The 22,836-nt window shown below is 40.7% G+C and overlaps 1 protein-coding gene across 5 annotated transcripts in view; it reads right to left on the reverse strand.

The window, feature by feature from the left end:
- Nucleotides 1–3,508: 3,508 nt before the first annotated feature.
- Nucleotides 3,509–22,836, reverse strand: part of LOC105566474 (pumilio homolog 2) — a 124,046-nt gene continuing 104,718 nt past the window's right edge. For 3 of the 5 annotated variants that reach the window (XM_012020517.1, XM_012020514.1, XM_012020516.1), the window contains exons 10-18: nucleotides 13,694–14,083; nucleotides 12,238–12,478; nucleotides 10,496–10,660; nucleotides 9,480–9,602; nucleotides 8,062–8,356; nucleotides 7,337–7,577; nucleotides 6,460–6,850; nucleotides 6,021–6,189; nucleotides 3,509–5,916 (exon numbers count right to left, since the gene is read on the reverse strand). In XM_012020517.1, coding sequence (XP_011875907.1) covers nucleotides 5,592–5,916; nucleotides 6,021–6,189; nucleotides 6,460–6,850; nucleotides 7,337–7,577; nucleotides 8,062–8,356; nucleotides 9,480–9,602; nucleotides 10,496–10,660; nucleotides 12,238–12,478; nucleotides 13,694–14,083 — 2,340 coding nt within the window. In that variant the 3' untranslated portion in view covers nucleotides 3,509–5,591. The remainder of the gene's footprint in view (nucleotides 5,917–6,020; nucleotides 6,190–6,459; nucleotides 6,851–7,336; nucleotides 7,578–8,061; nucleotides 8,357–9,479; nucleotides 9,603–10,495; nucleotides 10,661–12,237; nucleotides 12,479–13,693; nucleotides 14,084–22,836) is intronic. The other 2 variants (XM_012020515.1, XM_012020518.1) reach the window with 2 other exon arrangements.

Raw genomic sequence — 22,836 nt, forward strand, 5'->3', positions numbered from 1 at the left:
GGGGTGGGTGGATGTGTGTGTGTGCCTGTTTATGTACTTGCATGTTTGTCTGTATATGTCTGCAAAGTGGGAGGTCGCAGATCCTTCATATATATATGATACAATTAGCGTGTAGTATTAAAATCATATACAATTGTTACAATATTTAAATAGTACTTATTACATATATATATCATACCGATAAGGCTTAGATATACATATACAGATATATATATTTATATATATGTATAGTCAATATTTATAGGGTTGCTTAATTTGCTTGTATCTTAATGCTTTAAATGTCCCGGTGAGAAAGGGCCGACATTTTCGGTCGTTTGCGAGTCGATTCTTAAAGAATAGGGAGAAAAGCGGTCAGAAAGATTCGAGAGAGTGACAACGTAGGAGAAGGGCAGGGGTACAGCGGAAAGAGATAGGTCTATCCTGAGATACAAATGTTCGAAGAAACAACAGAGCGATTTTACACAATACTTTTGTCACAGTGGTGCCGCAGCTTTCCATGCGATATCCTCGTACATACAACGAATTTAATGTTTCACTAAAATAACAAAGAAACAAGACTCAAAATATCTTCGAATATCTAAAAGTACAACTTAAAGTGGATTTAAACTGATCGATACGTCTAAAAAAATAATTGCTTTTAAATTTATCCTTCGTACTTTCCTTTTTTTAATCGAATGCTTTAAACCGAAGCTCGACGAGCTTAAATAAAACGTGTTCGTAAAATTTGCCTTCTTCACAATTCTTCCTTTTTTTTTTGCCAGTTTTTCACGCCAGTCGCATAAACTGAAGATTCGTTATATATGACGATATTTCATGGATACAATTTTTCTTTTTTCCCTCAGGCATACTTCCGCTCTTGGAGGTGCGTTCCATTGCGGGACGCACGTGATACTTAAAAAGGCTCCCATTTCGCGAAATTCTCTGCGTTCCATCACACCAAAAGAGTAGCAAAGACATCCCAGAATTTATGCGGGGAAATCGGGATAAATCAGTTAACCGTTTCTCCCTTTGCTTCTCTTTCGCAAATGAAAGTTACATCGAATTTACAGATCACGGTGTTCGAGACTACCGTCGAAAGCAACAAGCATAGCAATGCCATCGTCAATTTACACACTTGCTAAAAAAAAAAAAAGAAGGAAATGGAATTTGTACGAGGCTGATCGCACTTCGAAACTGTCTGGATCAACGTGATTCGTAAATTTTGCTTCCGGGAGGAATATACAGCTGACAAAAATAATAAAGATCGCGAGTGAAGATCGTGTGATTTCATCGGTCACCATTCCTTTCTTTTCTTTTCCACACTCCATTTCTTTACACACAATAAACGCATTTACTCGGGCAGCGTCTCATCAGTGGTATCGCATTTTTACGCTATATAAAAAATTTACACTATTTATAATTAAAAATTGATAAGAAGAATTCTTTACTTATTTTTTTTCGTCTGGTACAAGGGGGAGGCTTAAATAGATGTATGACGACAAGATTGCTAGATTAATGCGATTTCTATTCCTAAACGTTCATACCAAATTCTCGAGATATTTTATCATAAGGAGGAAAGGGAAGGGGAAAGCAAAAAGAGTGAGAGAGACAAGGAGGAGAAACATGATGAAGATTAATGAGAAATGTACTTGTGTGTGAAATATGTTATATCATATTTATAAATGTGTTACGTGTGCCTTATACATGTGTATATGTATATATGCGTATACACATACGTATAAATATGTATATACGTACGAATTTATAACATAGCATATACATATATTTACATATGTTTAGCGATTAGTAATAGCGGAAATGAATAATCAAATAGGGGCCAAGGGGGAGGGAGACCGTTAATCAAACATATCCAATAGCATAGTAATAATAGTAATAATACAATATAATAATATATAATAATAGTAATAAAAATACGATAGGTAAATCGATAATCTTACATTAGCTGATAAGACATGAGATATTTGCGTTCGACTTACGTTTCGTACCATTTTTCTTTTTTTCACAAACGTTTTTCTCGCTTAATTTATACCTCGCTTCCTGTATGCGCGATTTCGTCAGGTATGATAGATGGATCTATTACAGAAAAGAGGCGCGGTGTTTCTTGTTCTCTTTACGACTTTTAATTTACAAATGAATCGCGCAATCGCTATTTATCGTTATGGATGAAGGAACTATTTTTTTTTCTCCTCGTCACAGTTTCCTTAAGCATTATAAACACGTTTCACACGTCTCTCGCATTTATGTAATTCGTTTCTTTTTTTTTTAAAGCGGTTTTTACAGGTCCGGCGTCCTGACTGAAGATGAGGTGGCGGTTGGAATGTGTGTCCATATTCACGAGAGGTCTTTCGACTGTGCCTTTCGCATCTTTATAGCATGTTAACTGCGTATGCGTGTGTCATTATGTCTGTGTATGCATGTAAACATGTGTGAGATACATCGAGCGAACGTGCAGCCTCAGCGATTTTCGGAAGGGTCGCCTGCTGCAAGGAAGGAGCGAGAGTTGAGCATCGAACGGCGAAATAAGTTTACTTTCGTCGCGTGTTCGTCCGTCACCCACCCCCTTAACGACGTTGTGACAAAAGTAATCTCTGCTTCGAACAAAGAGAAAGAAAGATAAAGAGAGAGGGGGAGGGGGGGGAGAGAGAGAGAGAGAGAGAGAGAAGAGAGCGGCGGGAGATGGATAGAGATAAAGAGAAAGTGAGAGAAGTACGTAAGAATTTGTCAATTTCGTTAATAAATCGTTATTTACAATATCTTACAAAGAAAGCTGCTACGTTCTTCCCTCTTTTATTTTTTATACAGAGTCGTGTGACGGGCGTTTAATCTAGTTTGTTGGCGAGTTTTACGAGTTCTTTCATTCTTTTCTCCTCGATTTCTACATATTTAACATCTATCTCGAAACGAAATATATCACACATTGTACACGGGATGGAGGCTGATAATCGAGAGAAACGTAAAAGTTATGTATAAAAATTAGTCCGAGATGAAAAGGGTCTTCCACATTTGTGGCATTTATATGCGCCGAGCCCAATGAAAATAGCTGAGTACGCGCTCTCTTTGTCCCCCCCCCAATGGTCTACCATACAATTAAAATGTTCAAAGTGTGACGTGTGTCCGAAGGTATATATGTATATCTGAAGAGGCAATGAGGAGGAAATAGCGCGAGCGGATCACTGACAAGCGATGTGTCTTTTTGTTTTTAATAACGCGTTTATATCATTTATACAATGTATAATGATTTTCGGCTTTTACGTTCCAAAAATGGTAGCTGCAAATTATTAAGGGGAAGGGAAAGGTCTCTCTCTCTCTCTCTCTCTTTCTTTCTCTCCGTGTGTGTGTGTGTGTATGTGTGCGTTTATGTATACATATGTATGCACGCGCGCGCGTGAGTGCGTGCGTGCGTGTGTTATGTATACATATGCATGCACGCGCGCGCGTGCGTGTGTGTACATACATATATACATGCATACATACATATATACACACATACATATACATATATAAAACTTATTTTTGCAAATCCATGAAATATGTTTATATCTTACAATTAGATACTTCAGAAAAATGTGAAATTGGATAAGTTTGGTTAGAGAAAGTGTGGAAAGAGGGGGGGGGGGGGAGTGTGTGTGTGTGTGTGTTACGGTTAGGACAGCAGCGTTTAGAACGTAAATCATAAATTTAATATAATTAGTAATTATTATATAATACATAATATTCACAGACTCCGTCAAAAGTAAAGGGAAATGTTCCCGGGGGAAATAAAATATTCACTGAATTTATCGGTCCTCGCGTTTCGGATATTCGTATCTATACACATTTGTTATTTATTTATATCACAATTTACAAAATTCGAGGATCTCAAGAAGGCTCGAAGGGGATGGAGGAATACGAGATAATGGAAATGAGAAACAGAGGGAGAAAGAGAGCGAAGAAAAGGTATGTTCCTTACTCCCGGAAGTTACGAGCATGAAAAGTGAACGAAAACAGAGTGAACAGTTCTATCTTGTTGCCTCTTCACTTTGCCTGCTTTTTCATATCTGTCTTCACTTCCCTTTGTACGTGTCAAGTAATCAAGAGAAATTAATGTGAACAAGAATGAAAAAAAAAACTAAACCTTTTTCTCATTTGAAAACTTGTGCAAGTTATCTGGACGTTAAAAAAGAAAGAAAAAATAAAGAAAACAAATACCGAAATAATCGCTCTTTGTGAACGTTCCAAGTAGTCTCAAGGGGACAGATCGATGGTCAGGTCTGAGGTCCAGGTTCAGGGGTCAATGCCTGATTTTTCATTATTCCCATGTTAAACGCTATGCTACATTTAAACAACATATCTATAACTCCTAAAAACTTCTACTTCTCTCAAGTTTTAACCTTATTCTCTCGTCTGTTGATTCGTCGATCGAGCGCATACCGCACGTTTAAAAATAATACTAAAGCAGCAGTTGCGTGTAAAAGAGAGAAAGCAGCGCGGTATACGCGGGATCGGGAACGTCACACATTACGCGCGGTGTGTTGGGTGTGTGTATGTGTGTATAGTGTGGGTTTTGTGTGAACGCGCGCGCGCACGTGTATACAATATTCGTGTACTGTTTTACAACCCTCGTACAATTCGATATAAATGCATGCAGCACTAAGACCTAACTGTCTCTAAAACTGTCCGTGATTTTGTCGCGTCGCCCTCGTAAAAGCTTGTTAACGTTCTCGTCAAGTGTAATTCTCGCATGAGACGCCTTGCACATCCATAATGCTCCATTTTTGTTAATTCTCGCCGGAGGATAAAGCTTTTACTTTTTTCCCTTTTTTTATGTGCTAAATCGAGGGGACGTAACGCATTTAATAAATCCAGTGTAACTGCTCTGCACGATAATTCAATAATCGAGCAATCCTCTTTTACGGATCTATACGAAATTTAATTTTATACGGCGCAAGACTAGCCAATAGCTTAGCTCCGCATGCGCCGATTGGTCGTGAAACATACCTGAAACTCGTCGAGCCAATCGTGAAACATTATTTGCAAATCAAAAATCATAGTGCAACTTCTACTCGGTATGCTCGATATATTCAATATACTCGGTAATGCCAATATCTCTAACGCACGTGATTCTCCCCATGTAGAGGTACGTATTGCAAAACGATAGAAAAATGCGCTACAACGTATCTATTCTCGTTTCTACAAACTGCTTTTTTCGTGGGGTTCTCGTTAGAACGGACTTCGCCATAACGTGATATCGCGTTGCCCGGGTCCTGAAGAAGCTAGTTACTGTACAAGTATCGTCAACTTCAATTGCAAAAATAAGAAAAATTGTTACATTAGTAAATTTCTCACGGGAAACAATCGTTCGAGCTTTTTTTTCTTGCTGCTTCTTTTTCTCTTGCCTTCAAAGGACACGGGGCAAAACGAGAAAAGAAACAAACGTGGGAAATTCGTTGAAAATCGTCATTCCCGTCGGTAAATAGAACAGATCTCGCTAAGATAAAAGATAGCGTAGTACTTAATGCGACGTGCGGATATTGCAGTTCTTCTTGCCTCTTTTTTTTTGCGGACCTCCTTTCTCCTTTTCCGCGGCGAGAGGCGATCCCGTGCACGCGCGTTTATAAAACCTGCGTTGACTGCTGGTTCGACGTCGAGACAGAACCGGACGCGGCGGATGCAGGCGGTCCGATCGGGCCGAGATCGCTGCCTCCGCTGCTCGTCGACGCAGCGGGCGTTGTTCCTACTCCCATCGCCGAAGCAGTCTTCATGAAGAACTTCTCCAGTTTAACGATGATGTGCTTGCCGTAGGTGTACTTGCGCAGGCTTCCCAAATGTGGCCGGATCTTATGCATCAGCACCTTGCGCTGCGCCGGCTCGGCGACGTCGATCATCTTCTGAACGACGTAATTCGCATACTGATCCTTCATCATCACGTTCAGCGCGCTACGTGATAAGAGATGAAAAGAACAAACGATAACCATTAGGCAATCTCGGCAACATTCATTTTAGATCACCTAGCAGTGCATTAGATACGAAAGTACACTCACTTGTCGTTAAAGCCACAAACTTCTTCAATCAGTACAGCGCGTTCCTGTCTTGTAGCATGAGTGACACATTTTTCCACAACGTTGCTTGCAAACTTATGCTGAGAAAGAGCGAGTACTTTACCTCGAACACTGCCGATTAATTGTGCTTTATCTTCAGGCTTTCCATGCTCTATGAAAAATATAAATTATTAATATTTGATACGTAAGTTAAATTAATAGTAATGTAAACGGCATAATTTTCATTAATAACAATAGCTTTATGTAACAATGAGAATATATAAGAGATAAAGATTATACAAATATTACTATTTACTATTACTAGTGGTAATACATTTATCGTCAATTATTAATCAGTAATTTATTAAAGTCTTTAAATTGGTTTCATCTGAAAGATATTTAATTCTGAAAATTACATCGATATGAAAGAAATTATATTTACCAAGCACATGTTGAATGACGTAATTGCCATATTGATCCTGGATTAATTGGTCAGTGGCAGCATGCAACTCTTGTAAGATTCCTTGAGTTTGTTCAGGAGTACAATGCTCGAGAATACGTTGGATCACTCGGCAACCGTACGGATGAGTACTCAGAGAGTACACCTGTCCCGAAAACGCTCCTATCACGAACTGCAGTGCTCGCGGTTCAACACACTCGATGCATTTTTGCACAACATGATTGCCGTTTTGATCCTTAACGCACTTCAATACATGTCCATCCAGTTCCCGCACGATTTCCTGCTGCTGTTCCGGTCCGATCGACTCGAGAGCCTTCTGTATGACTCTGCAGCCATACATCTGCAGTGCCAGTGGTAAAACATGTCCACGAACCTGGTATAAATGAAAAAAAAATCATTAACGCAAAAGAACACTCCTAAAGATATCGTTTAATGTAATTATTTGATAAATTATCAGATTATTTTATGCCTAATCATGGTGGTCAAATCAGATGACACGCAAAGTTTTTCGTCATATTTAATACAGTTAGGTCAAAAGTAACAGTAACGATAACACAATACTAGTATCTATTGACAATCTAAATATTTCTTTCTGTAATTTGTATATTCTGCACGAGATATAAATAAAATAAGAAATAAGAATTTAGACTATACAAATAAAAAAATATTTACAAAGATTTTTTAAAAATAATAAAATTAGAAATGTTACTAAAAAGACTATCTATCAATGCATCAAGAATTCATGCTCGTATTGATCTACGAATAAATATTGAACTGAAGCAATTATTTATAGATTAAAGTTAGTTAGTCCAATCGGTTCTCCTAAATCAAACAATTTTTCGGTATAACCGGAATTTACCTTTTGGGCGAGAGTCGATTTCTGTTCCTGTGTACCGTATTCGAAAAACTTCTGAATGACATAATTGCCGAAGACATCTGTCATGAGGGAGTATGCGGAGGAAAGAATCTCTTGGAACACGAGCTGTTTCTCGTTAGCCGAGGCTCGTTCCAATTTTTGCTGAATAAATCGCGAACCATGCTGATCTTGACTGAACTCGACTATGTGATTGGCCAAGTCGCGCAACTGAAGACTCGGGTAACTGTGAGAAGAACACGTGTGTAATTTATTAGCGCATTGTTCAAGTCGCACTAGGATACAGCTACCGATTACGACCTACGACGTCAGAAGCAAAAAATAATATATAATTTACTCTCGCAATATACATTTGTTTTGCATACAACTATTTGTAGTTTGTACTTGATAGAATTTCAATTGTACTGAAAATTCTTTATCTTCTTATATTAATAAATATATCTTAATCAATTGTTATGAAAGTCTATTTTTCAGAGAAAACCGAGAATGTGGATAAGATCAATGTCAGTAAGCAAGATAAAAAGACAAGAAACAAGAACAAAAAAGCCTTCGTTACAACAGGTTGCCGATCTATCCTACTCACAAACGATGACATTCTCTCGAGAAAACAAATAAATTTTGATAATAGTGCCAAAAAATTTGTATGATGCTTCATTGCCGACGTCATAATTTGAATGCTAGAATCGTAACAACAGTCCATCGATTTTTACCGATTGTTTCGAAAATCTTCCAATAGGCGGGAACGTCCTCCGGAATTTTTGTCGCTGATATTAGCGGCGCCTCCACGGCCAGGCTTGCCTACGAGATTAGGAAATAGAGAACTACTAGAGCCAAACACTCCGTTGGCGGTTAGGGTGGGTACCGCGCTGGCGCGGAACTTGGCTTCGGCACCGGGGGCTGCTGATACTCGACTGGCTCCACCGACAAGACCACCCAGAGATCCTCCTAAAGTTGGCGGTGGTGTTAATGACAGGCCCAGAGGACTCGGTGAAGCGGTAACTGTACCTGCATAATAAATCAAAACGCTTAATGGCAGATTCTTTGATCAATTTGGAGTCGATTCGTCCTCGAATATCAAAGATCATCCCACATTTGCGACAATCTCCGATCTCAAATATCACGTATCTTTACAAATAAAACGCAAATTTTGCTACAACAATGCCTATTTTAAATCAAATGAAAAATAGTGATTTCAACTACTGAGAAACTTGGAAAAGTTGCAAAAAAAAAGCTCAAGTCTTATTATTAATTACTATAATAATTAATTAACAAAATGCCACCGATCCTCGGGCATATTCGTTAAACAAAAATCGACTCCAAAATTTCCTGAAATTACACAAAGAGTAAGATAAACGCTCGTATCTAGGTATGCTCGATCTGTATCTGTACCTGTGTCTGTATACTCTTTGCAGGAAGTACCTGCATTTGTAGCTAAATACACACTGTCCCAGGTACCTGTATCTAAAGAAAAGAGTATTTCTTATCTCACTGATTGTGAATGATACGCTGTACAATTTTTGTACAGAAGCAATGTACACTGTATAGAGGCTAAGTCTAATCCCGTGATGTGTTATGTTAAAATCGCTACGGATTACAGTGGCGTACACTGTGTGATCGCTCTCTAAACTAGTCATCCTTACGGACACTTACTCATTCCCAATTAAAACGTTTTCAAGCATCAGGACGCAACATATTTATACGTTGGGATCAGTTTAGAGAGGAGGGTAGTGTTATCATAGCTGAGTTATGTATACAAAAGGCACGTGTACAAATGGATTACAATATAATTATTAAGACACAATGTACAACATAGATAATCGAGCGTCCATGGCGATTCCGAGATGCCTCACAGCCGTCGTGTACAGGCGTCTAAATCGGCACACTCATGACCTCCTTGAAAATATCCTCGCTGCGCATCGAACATGTGGAGAAACGTGTATATATATGGAGAGAGGATAAAAAAAAGTCAGAAATACAGAACGAGGGTAATTCTCCTTTCAACTTTCATTATCAGTTGCGTATCTCTCCGTACATTATCAGCGCAACGGGGACATTCAAATGTACCGTTCTAGACGCTCTACACCCCATAGATCAGAGTACATTTCACACACAACAAAACGGTCCTTACCGAGGGCGCCGTAACCACTCTGAGGCCACTTCGCCCGGCTATATTCCAAGCTTGGACTGAAGGCTGAAGTATTTCTATCAAAGGAATCTCGTCTGCCGGTTGAAGACGCACCGAGGCCTAAACCTGCACACAAGACGGACACCGTCATCTTAACACGGGATGCTCGAGGGCAATCGGTATCGAGCATATACAAGAGACGTGACGATATCGAACGGATTACGATAATTAACAAATCGACACAAACGCTCTACTGAGAAAGGCACGTTGCTGAAAGAGAGTTGGCTATATTCAACATGAACGTACAAGTCAATTAGGTTGTACGAAGCATGCAAACACCTTACGTTACTTTTTATTTGTTTTTGTACATAAAAATCCGTACACACCACCAATGTAGAAGAGCCAAAAGAAATTTCTCTGGTCCCAGGAAAAAAGCACTCGAATTAATAAGCTCAATATTTCGGAGGGTGTCTCTTTTTCCATAATGAGATAAGGTAAAGTATATATATAGCATTTAAACGCACAGGGTTTGTCATATCTTTCTTTCGTGCCACGCAACTACCGGACAATTACAATGTATGCAATTATCTATTTTTCCTTAATTTAATCAGTTAATGGGCATGTTTTTCATACGCGGCAGCGTACTTATTTTATGTACATGTCGTTAAAAGTTATCGTTACTAAGTCGGTTATATATACAAGATAACAAGATACAGAAATTCAGAAACTCTAATATCCCTTCATATCCTTAAAAACTTAAAAAATTACACATATATGTACATGTTATGAATTTACGGCAAGCTCCATAGTGTCTGGTTTTCAAGAATACAGATGCGAAATTGCATTTTTCGCCTGGAAAAAAAAAAGAGAAAGAAATCCGCGGGTTTAGGGAACCGAGAAAGCGCCGTTTTCCTGGAGAATAGAGACAATTCGTCGAGAGCAAGATGCCCGAGGAGAAGGCTGAGGCGGAAGAGGAAAAAAAAAGAGTAGAGGATCGAGCACGATCGCGGGTGATATACCTGTGTTCTGCAGTTGGGCAGGCGAGCCCAATGCCCCGAGCGGGGATCCGCCGTATCCTAGAGCCGCTAAACCCGCAGCAAGTCCAGAGCTTTGCTGCTGCGCCTGTTGCACCGCAACTGCCTGAGCTTGTGCGACCACCGCTGCTGCGCTGCACGCCGCCAGACCTGCACCAAAAGCCCGCAACCCACACGCGTTTTCTTAGTCGTCGTAAGTGTTGATTAGCGTATGTTACCGAACCTTACACCGTCTACGGAGAAGCTTAGCGATCTACGTATCGCATATTCGCGAACCGATTTGCCATCGCATCGTAGACGATCTTTGCAAAGCAGTTAGTAGTATTATTCGTATCTTTAAAATTGAACGTAATGTGGTAATTTTACTCTCTAAATTTTTTCGAGTGGAATCTCACTCTTTTGAAGTGCAATTTCACTTTTTGAAAGGGTGCCGTTGCTCAACTCTTTACTTGGATTGATTCTTCAACTCTGAAAAGAGTGCTACGTTTTACTTTAATCGATTGTCAGCAGTATAAAATTCATGGACGAGAGCTTCGCTATAGTTTGTTCACTATGATCATCGCATATAGAGGCTGTATTCTAATTTCACAGCCAGTATTGAAAATCTACCCTTTATGTGACAGTTTCGCTTATTCTGCTGATTGTCGCGGAAGAACCCAGCCCGTGACGGGGTTTCTTATATACCGGACTATCGTGAGCTTACTTACGAGTTCAGCGGCCACCTAGTGGCGGAATACCGTACTTTACGTTGGGGTGAATTTTGGAGTGTTAACGACTTCACTTTAAAAATAAGAGTGAAATGATCGGTGACACCATAATTCGAGTGAGAATTTCACTTCAAAAATTTTAGAGAGTATAAAACAGCATTGATCGAACACGATTGGAAAATTAAAGAAAAATTCGAGGAATAAAACAACGTGTTTTCACGTTTGTATCTTGAATACTGAACTCTTTGTACGGCGCTATTCACCTTTTCACGTTTTCTGTAATGTGATTATCGCTCCTAGCGAAATTTATATTACTTTTCCCATGATCCCGCATCGGACTTTATATCATAACGTAACGCAGCGCAAATCTTTCATCTTTCTATGTTTCTGCACTAGAAAGGAAATTAGTGAAAATTCGAAAAAAAATCATAGTTCTACGAGAGTTCACCATGCTGTAATAATTCGCCAGAGGATATTAATGTATTTGTTAAATTTAATCTCTCCGAGTCGGACGATTCCTTAGGTGCGACAAACTGGTAAAATTATCTTCCCTCTGCTCTCTGCGCAAAGTGTGGTAACCCCCCCCCCCCCTTGCGATGGTGGACGCATAGACATTGTTTCTTTTTGCCACCGTCTCGAGCATCAAGACGGTAGTATCCCTCATCTGCGACACGTGTCCCGGTATCTGTCCTCTCGTTTTTTCTGGTTCCAATATTACACAGTGTCGGGCGTGTTTTACGCGTATTTACAGGAAACATACGAATCAACCAGTGGCAAAGTGATATCATTAACGGATATTAACGATAGTGGCACACGTTTACGTATCATATCGGACGAGTGTATAATTTCGTTTCGTAGCACACAGACATGCATTACACATGTATCACACGACGAGGGCAGGGGAAGCGAGGGATAGATCTTTACAAGATGTTACATACAATATGATTTTACAAGACTTCTTACACAGTGTGTTTACAATGTCACGGTAGTTACAGCAGATCGGATTACCGTTAAACTCACCTAGGCACTCGCCGGGCGTAGCGTTGCTGTGCGACGTCGGTGTTGGTTGAGAATATAGATTTGGCGGCGGTGGTGCCGGTGGACCTGGTGGCGGTTGGGACGGGGCTCGGTTCACCAAAACTGGTGCAGGGCTGACTAATCTCATGGGGGTTGCCGCCGAACCTAGTCCTCGTACGCCTCCCATGACGATGGAGCCGTTCTGATCGTAATAAGCCGGTATCACCTGATACTGACCCTGTACCTGGGGAAACATTAATTGCGATAAGCATCCATAACGTACCGTAGCAAAAATATCATTAAAAGTCAGTTAATAATACAACTTGAAGAGACTAGCAAATTAAAACTGACAAGACTGAATCTAAGTGGCTTCTTGTAGCTTTCGTGAAAGGAAATACTTGTGAAGAGTGCTCGACCTTTAGACAATAGAGCCGGTAATCATAGTCTGTTCTTATTTCAAGATCGTCTTAAATAATGTCTTGGGATCAGTTTCACACGAACGTCGGTCAACTGTCGAGGTTAATTGATTCTCTGTCTCTTCGTAGATAACAAAATAGAAAAAGATAGGGAGTTGATTAAACTCTGGTTAACAGTTAACCGACGTTTGTGAAATTGGTTATTAAAATGTTAATATGGCTCTGTGATTGGTTTATAACATCTTAACACTGTACTCAAGACAATCTCGAATATAAGAACGGATCTAAAACTTGAGCTCGACTTGTTTGAGAAAATACGCGATAATCTGAAACGCCCGACCGTTTATGCAAGCTCCTCCGTGTAAATCACCGAGATTTCTGTCGCGTTCACTTGCATCCGCTGCACATATAAATACAATAAACGTAACTCGCTCCAAATTGAATGTCTAATTTTATAAGTCGGGAACATCACAATGCTACTACGCGTTCCAATCTTCTGCTCCACTTGTCACAGCAGTAAAATATTTAGAAAGACAATGTGGCAATTTCTAATTGGTACAATAAACGCAGCTCCGCGTCTCGTGTTAAGCAAAAACAATCATCGACCACTCGCGGGACGGGCGAGCGAGAAAATAGCCCTCACAGAATTAGAATCACGTCTAATTTCGCACTAATTCGTGAGTTCTCTATCTATCCCGCCATCAAGCCTAAATTTAGCCCCTTTATTTAACGGTCGTATATCATCGCGATTACAGTGTATAGGTGCGTTTCGGTTTATTTCGATACATGCGTGCGCGCGCCTTCGTAACCCCGGGAAATTAAGAATTGACTCCACAGAGAGAACCTTTCGAAAAATCGCGAAACTTCCGTTTCTCCAATTTTCCAGCAGATACGAACAACCTGAGAGAACGTTCCCCGAGAATAAAAACAAAGGGACCTTCCCTTTTCATTTGCGAACGCACGATTCGGGAAAATTGCTATTTATTTCTGTTCTGTTCTTTTTTTTTACGGATTCTGACGAATGTTGCCGAAGGCTAACTCACCGTTTGTGCCAGATTGTTGGCGGTGTCCTGCGCGGCGGCGGCCGCAGCCGCTGCCGAAGAGGGGGTGAGCGGTCGCCGAGGTGGCGGTGGCGCGGCCGCCTGAGGTGGTGCCTGCGGCAGCAATCCAGCCGGATAGACCCAGGGTCCGACACCATAGTACTGCGGTACCACGGCGGGAGGTGGTGCCCCAGCTATCAGCGCCCCTACGTAAGGCTCTTGACCACTGATAACGGTGTAAGGGGCCGTAGGAAAGTTTTGTTGCTGTTGCTGCTGCTGCTGCTGTTGCGCTTGGGATGCAGCTAGGTACTGTTGCTGCTGCTGCTGCTGTTGCTGCTGCAGAAGTTGTAACTGCTGCGGAGTCGCGCCTTGCGGTTGACTGCGGAACAGTTGCTGAAAGAAAAAAAGGGAGGAAAGATTGAGTATAACGCGAAGAATAGGTTTCCTCTTTTGATAGCGCTGATGTTCGCCAGATAATGAGTGCGTTCCGGCAAGACACCGCTACTATAGCGCTACGGTAGCACTACACGAGTGCGTTTCGGTAAAACTTTCCGCTAGAACTGTAGCATTTAATGTCTGCCGAGTCCGGCTTACCGCTTTCTTCGCGCTTATTCGCTCAGACGTTTCAATTAATTACTCGATAACTATTGGGAATTTTACAAAATGGTATATAACTTTTCGTTTTAGTTTAACCCGCTCTACTTGTATACGAGCGGATGGACACCTTATCCGCAACACCCTGTATATGAGCTTTAAAGGATATGAAATTAAATGTACAATTCAACAGTTCATCAAGAAGTGGTTTTTCCATAAAAACTATCGATGATACACGTAGTTCCTGTTGATTGCCTTGGAAGACTGACTCGATACATTTGGAATAGGAAAGAATCTATTGCCGACTGAATGCAGAACAGACATGAGGATTGTCGAATAATTATTCGCAAGTGGATCACTCCCTCTAATAGTCAAGAACCGCAGAGTATGCCGTATCTATTTACTAAATTCTAAATACGAGTTTTGAAGCGTTTTGGCCAAGACGAGTGTCAGTAGCCTGAAGGATCTTAGCGATATATAGAATCTTAAGAAAAAGTACTTCACATTACAAGCGATAATTCATTATTGTCATTCAAAACAACAACGAGAAAACTGTTACAAGTACACAATGTGACTCCTTTTTCTACTATCACAATATTTCGCTTTGGCGCGTATCCGCATCGTATCTTCAAAATTACCATATCCATTAAGAAATATTAAAACGGCAATTAATCAAAACTCAATATGGACGTTGTCGGATGTAGGAGATAAAACCAAACGCAAACAAGACCTTTGCAAGAACTCGTTCTTTTTTCCACGACAACCTCATAAAATATCAAGCTTTCCTGCTGCAGCACATATTAAGGAACCATATAACGCGCAAATTGCGCCAGCGGCCGAGACGACCTTTCGGCTTCAAGGCTCGGTGACGGCATCGTATTACCGAGATAATCGTACGGACCAGGGTTTTCAGTACGAGAATCAAGGACGGAGGCAGGCGGTGCCGCCGCCGCCAGGAAGCGGCGCAAAAGACAACTCGACGTTAAAGCCGAGGAAGATGACCGAGACCACCACCTCCACCACCACCACCACCTCCTCCTTCACCTCCTCCTCCGGTTGGTAGTCGGCCTGGGTCGACGACCCCCCGCGGACGTTCACCGACATGCGTTCGCCTCTTCTGCGTTCCCCGGACCGTTGAGATCGTACCGTGAATTTTTTAATTGACCGACAAACGTGCCGTGATTTGGCACGACGCGACGTAAAATAACGACGGAGTCAGACGATGGAAATGCCAAAAGTACAACGGAAAAAGAGGCAATTCCACTCTCGTCCGATAAATACGCTATTAAGAAAACTGAGACTGTTTCTTACATTTACTCTTTTTTTTTCACGCGGCCTCTGATCGAAATAAACGCGGGCGTTCGTGATCGTGACGTTCCAAAATCTATTACACGTAAATTAAAATCTTTCAATCTTTTTTTTTTTCATTTCACCGAAAGGAACGACGGTCAATTCAGAATATCGCAGCCCCACAACTGGAACTATTAAACTAATAGACATGATTGGCGGACGAACTTTTTTTTCTCGATGCTATCGGTCACTCATAGCATATTACGATACGAGTTACGGGACTTGCGTTTACAGGCGATCGATAAATTTAATAACATTATCCAAGCTCGAGTTCCTCCGACCTTCAAAGTTACGAGAGCTCGGAAATAAATAGGAACATCGACCGAACGGCTGATTTCTTGCACGAAGCATGGAAAACTTGAGCCATTCACGACACGCTCCATCCCTAAGAGGCAACGATGCGTTTCGGGTATTAACCTCTTCCGGAAACGGCTCGAGCTTGACTCAAGGCCACAGTTACACCTGACCGTTGCTCCTTACACGAGAGAAATCTATTTCCCACTCGGCATATCGTATAATAATTAATAGCCAAGTTTCGTAATTCACTAACAGGTTTTACCGTGCTCTAAAATTAAATTAAACATTTACATACCCTGGGGTAATCGCTGAACTATTTCATAATTGTAGTTCAGCAATCAAACGCGTACGTACCTATCGTTTATTTATTTTACACGAAAACGAGCTCTTATTCATATTCATAGAAGAAAGAGAAAAAAAAAGATCGCAGATAGCGTGGCTCTTCTTATCTGTCGGTTCTACACCGATGCATTTTAATACAGCAACGAAAATTTCATTCCTATTTAGGAAACAAAAGTAACATAATAAGAAATGTTACCATTGTGAGACGCGAGCTCATTAAGGTCAGAGTTATTGTGTTTAAAAGATATATATATATTTTTTTTAGTAACAATGTCTATATATTCTTTTTCGAACGCTGAATTAAAAAGGCCCCGTTAATCAAAAAGGCCTGGTCATTGATCGAGGCTCAAACTATACGACACTGAAAGGAACGGTCTCATTAAAACGCTAACAGTATATCCCGAAGCAAGCGCCCTGGTTTATCTCGCCTCTATTTATTTAATAAAATCACTATCTTATCGTCGACCGAACGGCTAGTTCGGACCAACTAGATCGTCATTTCTTCTTCGTATCGTTGCATGTATTGCTTATACAGTGACAATTGCCAGTCGTTTATTGCAATCTGTTGCCGAGAATTAGAGAAATCTGAGCTCTTCGGAACTTCAATCTTACCGATTATTTCTTTTTATTAGCGTATCAGTTGACGTCTTACTTGTGAAATACCGCGAGATCGCTCAGCTTCAAGTAAAACCTCAAATTAGTCTTGTACGAATCGTTATAACCATCGTCGCTCTCGGGAAATGAAAAGACCGAAACAAACGTCTAAATGAAAATTGCGGTGATTTTGCGTAAAAATGGCAGTGTGTCGGAGTAGAAGAGGAAAAAAAGAAGACAAAGAAATTGGATGAAGCACGTCACGTCAGGGAGGGACAGTCGATCTGGGACGGGGAGGCAAACAATGGCGCAGTACATTGTCGTGGGTGAGAAAGGGGGTGAGTTACACTCCTGGAAATGTGAGTCATTGTTGAATATGTAAGGCTTCCGCCGGCGGCTTGCAAATCGTCGGCCGATGATATGGAGTCTGATTTCCTGGCTGTTAAAAATATCCGCCGCGATTACCGACGCGCTTTTCGAGAACACTTCGACGGAAATAAACAGATCGTCGCATTCCTGATTAGAACTGTGCAACGTGTGTTACGAAAGTTCACTTGGGACCTTCTAAAAAGCAACGGAGTCGTAAAAACATTTTCTTACCACACCTAGAATAAATTCCCACCGAATCTCTTCGGGAACGTGCGTAAGAACGGGAAATGCTCTTGGAATGAACGTCAATTAATTCCAGTATGATATATAAGCTTACTAAAGAATATAAAAGAATAATAATAGATCGAAAACTGATAAAAAGAAGAAACATTGTATAGAATCTTATCAAACTGTGTTTAACTTGATAGATTAAAGTGTAGGCTGTTGATTAAAATATGAAATGAATACACAAATAGGACAACAGAAATTAAGATTTGATTGTTATGTAAATAAGTAAAAAATATCTCGATTTTCGAAAAAGTGCTACACGTGTGTTTACATTCTTTCACTTGTTGGAATAACGTAAAACCATAACTGAAAGCCATATATTGTCTAGCGCAAAGAACAAAACAAACGGTATTTATTGCAAAGCCTCTACCGACTAACAATACACGTGGAAAGTGTATATCGTTAATTCTAATAGAGAAGTTACCGCCGGGAACTTTCTAAGCGAAATACTCCAAAAGCTGATTACGCAATCAAAGGGAATCAAATGATGTATATAAGTGTATATATACATATGCGCGCGCGCAGGATACATGTTATAAATATAAATTCTTTTCTTATCAAGGCATTATTACCTCGCAGTAATGAATAGAGTGCCGACTTTTCTCCTACGCTCATCAGTATCCGGATGTACTTTCACTGATCTGCGATAACCTACTTTTATGGTCTTTGTTTAATTACTATTTGCACTCTCCTTCAGCGAGTGCAAGGAATCACATTATATCCAGCACGAGTCGACGTTTCCGCGACTTTTTTTTTTATTGTCATGCGGACAATCGTGCACTTTCTTTCGCCGATCGAAATGCTATCCTGCAAACATTGTTAAACCTCAAAACTGAGAGAAAGATCTATTTCGAAATAATACGTTTTTCAGCCTTTTAATCCCGGTTTATCATTAAATTTCTTCCAAATGTGTTTTATTTATATAATTGTTTATCAACGCAATTATTGTAATGTGCAATTTACAGGAGCTGAATTTCCGCGCAAACACGTTAGGCACAAGTCGGCAGGTTCAGCGAAAGGCTTTTGATTTACCAACCTATGAAAAAACGTAGCGTAACGAATGATATAAGAACGATTAGGTAAGAGATATTCCGTTGCTGAATTCCTCGCGAGTCATCCGCGGAAACGAGTTTGAGAGTGACGGAGGTTCGACGACCTTCCTTCTCTCTTTGCGCGTCTCCGTCGTTTGCCTTTCATAACCGGCGCGTTTTAATATTTATCGTCAGTTCATCTCTATCGCAGCGCGCATATATCTCGGGGAATGTCAAATATTTCGATTCCGCTCGACTATTGATTCGCCCGTCGCTCGTCCAACGATTTTTTTATCATTAATCGCCAATATCGTCAATTCCAAGAAATCTACTGCGATAGGAGAAAATTTGCAAAATTAGCGATAAATAATGTCTCTTTGGAATTTAACAGGGACACGTCCGCGTTCCATAATTTCTCGATGCCTGGCACTTGCCTTTAAATTTAAAGATATGTAAACGGAAATAAATTTGTCGATGGACAAAAAGTATCTTATTTAAGCAATATATCCATATGGCTCAATTGGTAAAAGTCAAGATTAATAAAACGGAATATAAGCAAAAAGGGCCGACACACCAGATGTTGGATGCGAATAAATTACTAGTTTAATGTTTCATAAATTCGAACGAGTCAAACGTTTCGATCATCTCATGTTATCAATGACAAGTAGTATATAAAGAAATAAAGCGCACAATAATAGATGACGTTTCATGTGAATTAGTTAATTATAATATGAAACAACGTAGAGCTGTTTGAGTGGTCGTTGGAATATACGGCGCAAAGACTTCATTTTATGTAAAATTATAACGATCTCACTCGGTGGTGGATGTCCGAATGTTAGGCGCGCATTGCAGTAACATAGGGAAAAAAAACGCCGAATACTTCGTGTAGTATTAGATAGACACTTCGTTAGTCCATGTATGCAAGCGAGTCTAATAAATTGTGAAACTTTTGGAGAGATCGAGTTACGTGTGTGACGATTTTTAAGACGTTTTTCACGTAACTACCCGGCCGGAAATAATTCTACAAAATTCTACAAAAACTAAAATACAACTGCCAGGATCTAAGAAATTCTACGTAAATTTAAGGTGTTATAAAAATCGACATGAAAATGTTAGAGGTGGAGCACTTTTGTTAATTTTTTGTAATATTCTACAAGTAGGCAAATAATTTCATTCTTTAAGATTTTGTTGTTTCTCACATTTTTAAAACTAGTAAAATTTTGTAATTTTTACCAAATTGTACATTTTCATGAAATACTACTTGCAATAATTTCTTGATTTGAGAACATTGTAATTTGTGGTACTATTCCGCAGATATTTTTACAAAAAAAATAACGTTTCAACGAAGATATGAAAATTTCTACAAATTTCTATTTCAAATCAATTTGTGTAGTTATTTGTAGAAATGTTTTCCGCTAGGGTATCTACAGAACAATATCTTATTAAAAATCGCCTGACGTCGACATCAACGCTTATGTTGCATGTAACGGATTTTTCTTTTACATTACTAACACTTTGGTGCGCTAGTAAATATTTATCGCGTAACCCACGTTTCATTCGGAGAATTAATTCGTCTACGCTCTATATAGTAAAGCATCGCAGCCACTCGGAGATCAGGTCATCAACACCGTGCGAATCCAGCGCAGGTATTGTCGCTAAATCTCACATCCGAGCGCGCATCCGTCACCGCGTCTTATCGCGCCACATTGTCGCAATCGCGAAAATTAGCAATAATAACGCGAATGATGCGCCACGAGCAGAGATCGCGGCAAGATTCCGAAAGCAAAACAGAAACGAAAACAACTCCGTGAAACATTACGTCCAGTAAACAATACTCCGCATTCAAAGCCGAACTATTTGTGCACTTAAGAAAGATCAGCGCGTAACACGAGCGCGAAATGACGCGATAACAAAGGACTTCGATATAAATCAACGTCGTCGAAGAGACAACGTTGTACTCTTCTCCCGTTCAGCGTTCGTTCTGTCCTCGGACGAATTTACGATTCTCTCGATTTGAATTGCATTCCCCGCCGCGCGCAAACGTGCACAGACCTCTCGCGACGGTGCAGCGCGCGAAAATCAATAATTTGCACGCAAAAGATACGGGGGGGGGGGGGGGTAATGTATACAACGAAATCTGGATTCAATTCTAATTCAGCGTTATGGAAAGTTTCGCCCCCCGACCAGTTCGTCGTGCATATTACCGCTCGCAGATGCATAAACGTTTCGCCGCCATTCATTCCGAAAACTGGAGCCCGGCGGGCGCATGTGTGCATGCGAACGAGAGAGCGTGTCGCGGAAGAACAGCTTAATGCCTGCCGACGATTTATCTCATTCGCGATGTGTCAAACCATCTCTTGCGCGTTTTAAGCCACTGTTCTCATCGGACAATTTTTCCGATGACGTACGTTCAAGGTGTGTTACAATGTACAGTTAATCTTTTTCATTCGAATCCAAATGCGCTACGCGTACGATTGCCGGACGTGATCTTCTATGCAGGGACAAAATATCGTCGTTCCGCCTCCGGTGACCAATGGCGTCCGAAATCGTCGTTATGAAAGTTTTATCAAGCTCCTGGAGAGCTTGAGATTAAAACGGTCCTGATCCGAAAAAAGAATAATCTCGCGTATCGAGCGGTTTGGCCGCTTGAGAACGCACGAGGCCGCGATATATATTCCCTCGTGGATGTTGGGATATCCGCGTGAAATAAAAGTACAGCGACGACAAACCGCGGCGGGGCCCGTTACTTCACCGCTCCGGAGCACCGTTAGCTCACCTGGCTGCGCGTGCGGAATATACAGGGTGCCGTGGAGAGAAAGAGGTCCACGGTTCATCGTACGAGATCCGCTTTCCGCTTTACGGCGACGCGCGTGTCTATACATTGCGCGATTCGTGTCATTCGATTTTGACTGCGACGTGGAAAATGCGGGTTAGGGGAAAGCGACATTAACCCGCTTGACTGTGTCTTTCCTCTTCCGCGTGTATCGATGCCACTGATTCGCGTTCAACGCGGATTCAATCCAATTCTCTCTCTCTCTCTCTCTCTCTCTGTCGCGGCCGCCTTCACGTGGCATTGACCTCCGCTTCGGTAAACGACAGATCGCCGGATCGGATTGCGAATCCGATAAGCGACATGTTGATGTCGAGCAACAATTCAACCACTTTTCCAGCCGTGTTCTGCCTTTCGTGAGGTCCCAAGATCTGTTCCTTGCCACACTGAACTTTTAATACAATTATCACTTGAGAAGGACCACATACCATGGTAGGAACGTTGCGAGTTTAAACACAAAAATTTGCCAGACATTGCCCCAAGCAATCGTTGAAGTTTTTTTAACACTCTTCTTTCAATTTTTCCTTTTAGAATGTAACGTGTGATAATATTCTGCGGAATACGACAATTTGTGCGTATCACGGTGCTCCAATCGTGATGCCGTAATTACCGCAACTACGATCAGTCAGAAACACCGTGTCGCTTAATTTAGCGTCCTAGTCGAACATGATCCAACCCACGGAAGACGGAAACAATCGGCGATGGTCTGCACTGAGAAACGGTAACAAATCCGCCGGCGCAAGAGGACGAACTACAACATCCCCAGGGGTGTTATCTTCAGAAAGTAACGAGGGCAGACATTCGCGTTGCATTTATCGCGGCGAAAAGAGGTCAAGGGTCAAGGTGCGAGGGGCGCACGGCAATTCTGAAATGACTCGATGCAGTTGCAAGTCACGATGCAAAATTCGCCCTAGAACTCGTTCTCCGCTGTTAAAACGGACTTTTATCCGGTACGTAAATGAAATTTGTTGAGAAATTCTACTTAAACGCTTGAATACTTGCTTCAATCTGATTAATAATACGAACCTGGCGTGTATATGTGTACACGATAACAAATCGTGTGTTTAAACGTTAAAATTTTCTCGTCTTACCGAGACTTGATTCTTATTTCAATGTAAAATTAACATAAAACAGATATGCTATTATTTTCATAACACTTTTGTGTGTTATATTTACGTTATAGCTTCATAGCTTGACACTTTATGTATGTCATTTAAAAATTGAATATTATTTTGAGCTCCTTTAACACTATTTCACAAAATCAACCGAAACATGTAACATCGAGATTTCTTAAAAATTACTTCAGCTATTCTAATTTGCAACCATTCGCTCATCCTGTCTGTTTCTATTGCGTCACACTTAAGGTTAAAAGAACACAAACATAAATGTGAAGTATACTGTCAATTAACATTTATAATTTGTCAAAAAGCAACACACGCGATGAGTGTTAT

Source organism: Vollenhovia emeryi, unplaced genomic scaffold, assembly GCF_000949405.1.
Source record: "Vollenhovia emeryi isolate VEMERY1.0 unplaced genomic scaffold, V.emery_V1.0 DF939144.1, whole genome shotgun sequence".
Classification (NCBI taxonomy): Eukaryota; Metazoa; Arthropoda; class Insecta; order Hymenoptera; family Formicidae; genus Vollenhovia; species Vollenhovia emeryi.